This window comes from Atta cephalotes (assembly GCF_000143395.1).
Source record: "Atta cephalotes unplaced genomic scaffold scaffold00052, whole genome shotgun sequence".
Lineage (NCBI taxonomy): Eukaryota > Metazoa > Arthropoda > Insecta > Hymenoptera > Formicidae > Atta > Atta cephalotes.
In genome coordinates this window covers 782,959-790,085 of record NW_012130116.1, presented here as the reverse complement: position 1 = coordinate 790,085, position 7,127 = coordinate 782,959, and the positions used below count along the sequence as shown (strand labels likewise).

General features: G+C 38.1%; 1 protein-coding gene across 1 annotated transcript in view; it reads left to right on the top strand.

Moving 5' to 3' along the window:
- Positions 1-6,915, top strand: part of LOC105623033 (monocarboxylate transporter 4-like) — a 37,468-nt gene extending 30,553 nt beyond the window's left edge. Inside the window, exons 7-10 of the mRNA XM_012204436.1 lie at positions 2,138-2,420; positions 2,927-3,101; positions 3,662-3,868; positions 6,467-6,915. Coding sequence (XP_012059826.1) covers positions 2,138-2,420; positions 2,927-3,101; positions 3,662-3,868; positions 6,467-6,915 — 1,114 coding nt within the window. The remainder of the gene's footprint in view (positions 1-2,137; positions 2,421-2,926; positions 3,102-3,661; positions 3,869-6,466) is intronic.
- Positions 6,916-7,127: the final 212 nt, after the last annotated feature.

Genomic DNA, 7,127 nt, shown 5'->3' with positions numbered 1-7,127 from the left:
CTACTCTCTCTCTCTCTCTCTCTCTCTCTCTCTCTCTCTCTCTCTCTCTCTCTCTCTCTCTCTCTCTCTCTCTCTCTCTCTCTCTCTCTCTCTCAAACGCATCGACTGATCTAGTGCAACCAATGCGGCCAGGGCGGTTTATTACACGTGCCGTGCGTTACCGAACTGTCATCTCCGACCGGGAATACATGATAAACATTTAATGTGTGTTCCCATATCGGATAGGTAGCGCGAATGAGGGAAGGTGCGGCGCGCGTATCAGAAAATAAATTTTAACCGCTCCGTTCGCAGAGATAACGGCTCGTGCCCGTGATAAAAACGTACCGGATATATTATGAATAATCATGAGTATACTCATGGGTCACGCGTGTAGGTCTCATTATCCTTACACCTTACTAAGGTAGGATTAAAGCGCAACTTTCATCCCTTATAAGGGCGTATGTTGAATACATTCTATAGAAAATTCAGTTTTATCTCTTATTTTAATCTTCTTACGCGCCGACTAGCACTGGATGTTTGCAGACATTCGCCGTTTTCACGCACAAATGGGAGAACATAAAGGATTTTACGACGTCTGTATATATTTTGTTTGAAGGGAAAATCCAGAAAATACAGAGAATTTATTAAAAAAGAACGTCTTTGTATTTTTTAGTAATCGGGGCGAGCGAGAGTTAATTCTGTAATTATATTATATGTATACTGGGAATTTTAAAAATTATGTTTTTCGTAACGCAAGAGTTAATTTCGCTTAAAGTCAAATGTGTTGATTCTTTTTTTCTTTTATTTTTTTTAAGTTGTCTTCTATCTGTTAATCCAACTTTGTAATTTGTCAGTCGACGATTCATGTTTTATTTTATGTATATCTACATAATTTTTTTTAAACTGTCGCTTCACTCAAGTATTTTTATCTCGTTTGTACATTTACGTTGTCACCTTTAGAAAATAATAAAATGAACGAGTTTTTCCAAGAGATGTTTCATCCTACGCGGTGAAAATATTAAAGATCATTAAACGTTTGCAGAATATTAAAACTTGACAAGTTTAACGCATTCCTTTATAAAGTTCTATCAAAAGAAAATAACAACAGGAATAAATGGATGTTTCTCCTCAGAAACAATACTGTTTGACGATGCGCTTGCGTAAATGCGAATTTCATAACTTCTCGAATGACGAAATAATTTGGAAACATCGTGCGCATCATAAATCATGCAAAAGTCTGCATTACACAACTTTTTATTTAATATGTTTCTGAAGTTATACGGAGATAATGTATGCTTGAGCTTTAAAAAAATCTAGCATCAAGCATCAAAAAGTTGTTAAACTTTATCGTTCACTGACTTCACGTTAACTTCCGCAAGCAATTAATTATTTGCGGAAATTTTTGCGAAATTACTTTGTGATAAGATTATGTCTTCTTAATTAAAATAGTATTTCGCTTTTACATCGACGATAAAATCGAGCAATTTCTTGTTATAATCTATTATAATTTATATCTCTTTTTTTAGAACAAATTTTCGCATCACACGAATTATCTGTTTCGATTTTACTGTAATTTCCAAGATATTGAACAAATTATATTTTCTTGTTAACGCATATAATTAGCTAAATGCTACATATAATTAGCTAAACATTTAAATATTTAAAATCTTCTAACTTCTACCTTCGAAAATGATTCCCGAGGGAGCGGACGAGTGCAATCGCAACACGGAAAAAACACTAAAAGAGCAATTTTGCTGAAGAATCTAAAAATTTAGCTAGATATAGATTTGAAAAATTGCTGGATCATCAAAACAATTAGATTTAGATTAGGACGACAAAATTGATTGTTAGAATATCAAAACATTTTGCAGCATTGCTCATGCTTAAGAGTTGCTGAAAAATGATTTTAATGATCCAGCAAAGTTATTTTCAGATCTGTATCTAGATTTTTAGATCTTTCAGCAAAATTGCTCTTTCAGTGAATGCTTCGCAAAGCGCGAAAAATTTCTTCTCAGAAATGCAAGCATAGTAGTTTTCACTAGTGTGAAAATAGTAATATAAAACGTAGCTACGGAGCGCAAAAACTCGGCCGGCAGAACCGTCGACAGCTGATTCGACGTTTCCTGCGTGATGATCGTAACCGTAGCTGTACCTTCAGGAAGCTGGGCTGGCGACCAGGACTTCAATCGGTAACCGGAGCGCTATCGTTGGCCTTCTTCCTGGGGCTGATTTACCGGAGTGCCTCGCTATACCACCCTCAACGGCGAGCCATACTGCATCTAAAGAATCAGCGCAGCAAAGTCAAAGAGAAGAAATCCTCGACCAAGATACCAAGGCAGCCGTTGGTCGACTTGAGTCCTCTGGGATCGCGTCCCGTGAGAATGCTCATGCTGGCTGCCGGTGCTGCTGGTTTCGGTCTTTACACCCCCGCCTTCTATATCGTAAGTGCATTCAGTGATTGAAAAGGATTTCTCTCTTTGATAATGAGTCTCTTGGCTAGTCTCAAAGATCTGGCGTGACAAAAGCGTGAAAATTTTATTTCGTTTCGCATTCCATCAATTTGCCTTCCAAAGCGTTTTTAAAATTCCTTCTCGCGTAATAAACGTAACTTGAAGACAAAGTATTACTGATACTTTAATACGGATTGGAGAAAAGTCACCATTGCTATTTCGTTTTGGCAAAAAAAATATTCATCAAATACGCCAAAAATGATTGCGATACAATTTAATAGCACGTGACATTTCTGCTAAGGGTTTAATGACACAGAATCAAGCGTTGAGTTTCCTAATTTCGCGATTTCCGGAATAATCTCGAGGGATAGACGGGGCCAATTTCGATAATCGATATTAGACGGGCGTCGTTACCGGGCGTCATTGTCCGCGTTATCGTGGTGATCCATATAGCACGTTCTTTCCAGCGCAGCCTTAATGAGAAATATCACTTTCAGGCTCTGCAAGGCTACCAGGATGGATTAGAGGCCAGCGCCTTGGTGCTGCTACAGACCTTTCTAGGCCTGGCGGCGGCACTCGGATGCGCGGCTTTGGGAGTAGTTATCGTCAGACCTTCCGCTCAGTGCCTAGTGTCCAGGCAATATCTCTGTCAAGCGGCACTCATTGGGGTTGGTCAGTACACCTCGCGGTCGCTTTCGCATACACGCCCGTAGTTAACTATAAACACGTTCAAATTGCTAGATGTTCCAACCGTGGCGATGGCAACACGTAATTTAACGCATTAGTATTTTTTTTATTCTTCAGAACAGCCATATTATATCTACTTTCTAACGTACTACTCTCTCTTTTTTACGGAATCTATCCTATTTTAACTGTAAGTTCTTTCCTTTGATCTTTATTTTATTGAAACGAAACTGCAAAGAGAGGGCTATTTGTATTTCTATTTCGAGAGATCATTTTTCGCTCTGCAATAAAGTCCCCCTTTTAAATGAAAATTGAACCCAGCAAAATTGTGAAGCACTATTCACTATACGAGAGAAATACGCATCGATTTGAGATTTATGAGTGAGTTTGTGCACACAAAAGTCTTAAAGAGGAGGAATTGCGCGTAGTAAAAAAGAGTAGCTAAAAAATTGTACTGCATGGATTTTGCGAACAACCTAGGAATTGTACATTCAAGGATTACGCCTCGAGGATTATCGATTCGAATTAAGTTTCCTTTCTGCTTAAAGCCGTAGCTCAAGTGGCGCTTGGTAGCGTACAAGGTTATCACGGGCTTGTGCTGGCCTCCGCACTTTACGGCGCCTCGCTCGGCGGTACGCTTTATTCCCTGAAGATGCTGGCCCTGGAGAGGTTGCGAGCGAGACACTTTGCCAGATCGTGGGCTTTGGTGCAAGCCGCGGAAGCCCTGCCCATCCTTCTTGGAGTTCCTCTCACAGGTACGCGTGAGTAATACGAAATTTCAGGTATGTCAGTTCTCACTTAAGTCCTCGAGTCGTCCTTGATTTATTTGGGGGATCCTTATGACAGGTCATGTAAAAACGATCTTTACACTTCTCATCGAAATACAAACACACTTGCAGACAAAGCACATTTACATGTATAAAATCTTTTTCTCTGTAAAACTTATATAGCGTTATAGCTCGTTATAGCGTTAAAGCTATACCGTTATATATTGAAAATCGTTAAAGCTATATCGTTATATATTCAAAAACAAGGTACTTTTACTATTTACTTTCTCTCTCTCTCTCTCTCTCTCTCTCTCTCGTGTAATATGAGACGAATTTTTACGTTCAATGACGATGGAGATTATACGAAGTAACTAACAAAGTCATTATATACGCTTCTACATAATATTTCGATAAAGCCTCTGGCTCTGCATCCATCGTATCTATTTTATTATTATAAAGCACATAGTTACTTCCTCCTAAACGCAGATTCTTCGTGCTTTCAAACGTCCGTACAACAGTATTAGAACTTTAGAGCCACCGAGGTGGGCGAAATCCGCTCTCCCGCATGCTAAATCCGTCCCTACTAATGGTCTTACCGTCCCTGTGTATGAATTTAATGCCAACGTCCTTAATAATAATAACGTACGGAGCTTGGGAAATACGCTCCTCTAGCCTCCTCTCCAGCTGAGAGAGAATATTCAAGGAAGCGTGACAACTGTCACGCATATTCGTAAGACTCGAGCATATTATACTAGTATAGAACTGCAGGTTTTGGTCACTTTGAGGAGTTTAATTCAGTTGGAATTTCATCAACTAGTATTTCGGCATTTCCTCTGCACTGCTATTGTATTACCTATCAGAAGCTACGCGAAAATTACAGTAAAATTTAAAAATAAAGAATATTAAACAGAACGTATAATGTATTTAAAAAAAAATCAAATTATACATTATGAGTCAAATATAATAAATATTTCGTTTTAATAAATGTGTATTATATAATATCTAACGATAATAATTGGCACTAATCTGATAATATGTTGGACGTTTATACTGATTGTCAAAACTTTTACAACATTGTTCATTATGCTTGATTTTCCTATATAATTATTTTGATGGCCCAATTATTTTCAAATCTGTATCTGATTAAAATTTTTAAATACTTCAACATAATCATTCTTTCCGTGCACGAATTATTACGAATTATTATGAATTTACATTAATACGATTAATATGATTCGCAACAATTATAATTATTTTGATAATCCAACAAAATTGTTTCCAGATTTATTTTTTAATATTTCAACAAAACCATTTTTTTCATGTAAAGTTTATTTTAAAAATAATCTCATATTTTTCATGCAAAGTTTATTTTAGAAATAATCTCATATTCACACAGATTGAACAACTTGCAAATTGCACATTTATAATGATGTTCACATTTCTGACAACTAGTTTGAATGTTAAACACAGTATTTTGATAATCCAACAAAATTATTTTCTGATCTATGTTTGTGTGTGTACCTAGTTAAATAGTTTAAATACTTTTTATTAAAATCGTTCTATCCATGTAAAGTTTATTTTAGAAACAATTTCATATTTAGATTGGAAGACTTGCAAATTACATGAAATTTGCACAGTATTCTTTCTTTTTCTTTATTTATAAAATTAGATTATTTTCAAAAATAGCTTTATTGCAAGATAATTCTAGCATTCATAATTTTTTCATTATACAATATATTTAGAGGAACGATGAGAACGATGAATTAAAGAGACTATCTATTAAATCATAGCGTGCCAATTATATTTTATACAAATTCCCTTTGTATTTTCGAAATTATAAAAAAATATTTTCCGACGAAATAAAGTTTCACTCGAGTCCTTTTTCTGCGTGCACGAGACGAAAAATAAGGCCGTGTTCCAGTACTGAACATTTACAGTATATTCTATAGATTTTCAGTATCGGCAAGGTAAATTCAATTGAACGCATTGGTGTGCACTGATGCATATTAAAACCGTTGTACATTGTTTTAATTTGAGTGTAAAAAAGTGAAACACAAAATTTCGAATTATAAAATATATATTACTTAAAAGCGACAAAATATGCATTGAGGATTTCAAAGTTTAATCGATTTCTGCATTTATATAAAACTGCATTTTTTTATCAATTTATGTACGACGGCTTTAATGTGCACCAATTCATACTAACTCATCCAATCGAATTCGCTACAAGTATTTATATTGGAACACTACTTAAAGTCAGCGGCATACGATGCTCTATTCTTACTAGATTATTGGCTAGAAAAAAAGCATCGTATATCGCTGGCTTAAGATTTCCGATCATCTCCGTTTCCCATCGTCATTTGCTATTATGCTCAGCAGAAAAAACAACTGTTGTACAATTTTATATATAAATATAATTGATTTATTTAGATCCAGCGAGGGGAATTAAGATCAAGTCTAATCGTATTAAGATATTTTACACAATTGCAAAGCTGCTTTCTCCGCTGAACATAGCAATTGCTTCCTTGACAAACGTGCGACAGATTACACGGCGCTTTAAACCGCCCTTCGTCGTCCCATCCCCAGGTTACATGAACGCGAGCAGCCCACGAGTGGGTTACTACGCGTGCACGCTGAGTTCCTTGTGCGGCGCAGCGCTCCTCTTCCTAGTCGGCTGGGGACGGCAACCAGCATCGCCGGTTCTACCAGGACCGCGTCTTTCGAGCCTTGGCATCGTGCCGCCGCTACCGCCGTGCGCGTGCCCACCACCACCGCGGCCCCGGCTGCCCAAGTCGCAGTCCCTACACGTGCCACTGGACGTCGAGGACGGTATGCGCGAACGCGAGTTCGTCGAGCGGGTGCATCACGACCACCACCACCCGATCGTCGACCACTACTGCCATCCGCAGTTCCATACGCCGCTGAGACCCAGCAAAAGCGTGCCAGAGGGCCTCGGCCATCAGGACCCGTACCGGACTCGGCCGCGACGTCACCGTGACATCACCGTCATAGAACAGATTACCACCAGCGTGTAAGACGAAGGGGTCCACCTGACTCCGTCGGCGTGTCATTAGGCTATTGGGAACCAGAGTATTCGATTTGTTTCATCTTATAGAATTTTAAACTTCGCGTTTGTCAAATCGTTGTGGTAACAGCAACACGAAGGAGATGCCGCGCTATCGCCGCACTATCGCGTTTCGTCGAGACGCGATCAGCGGGAACAGTTATAATATATTAATTTCAGATT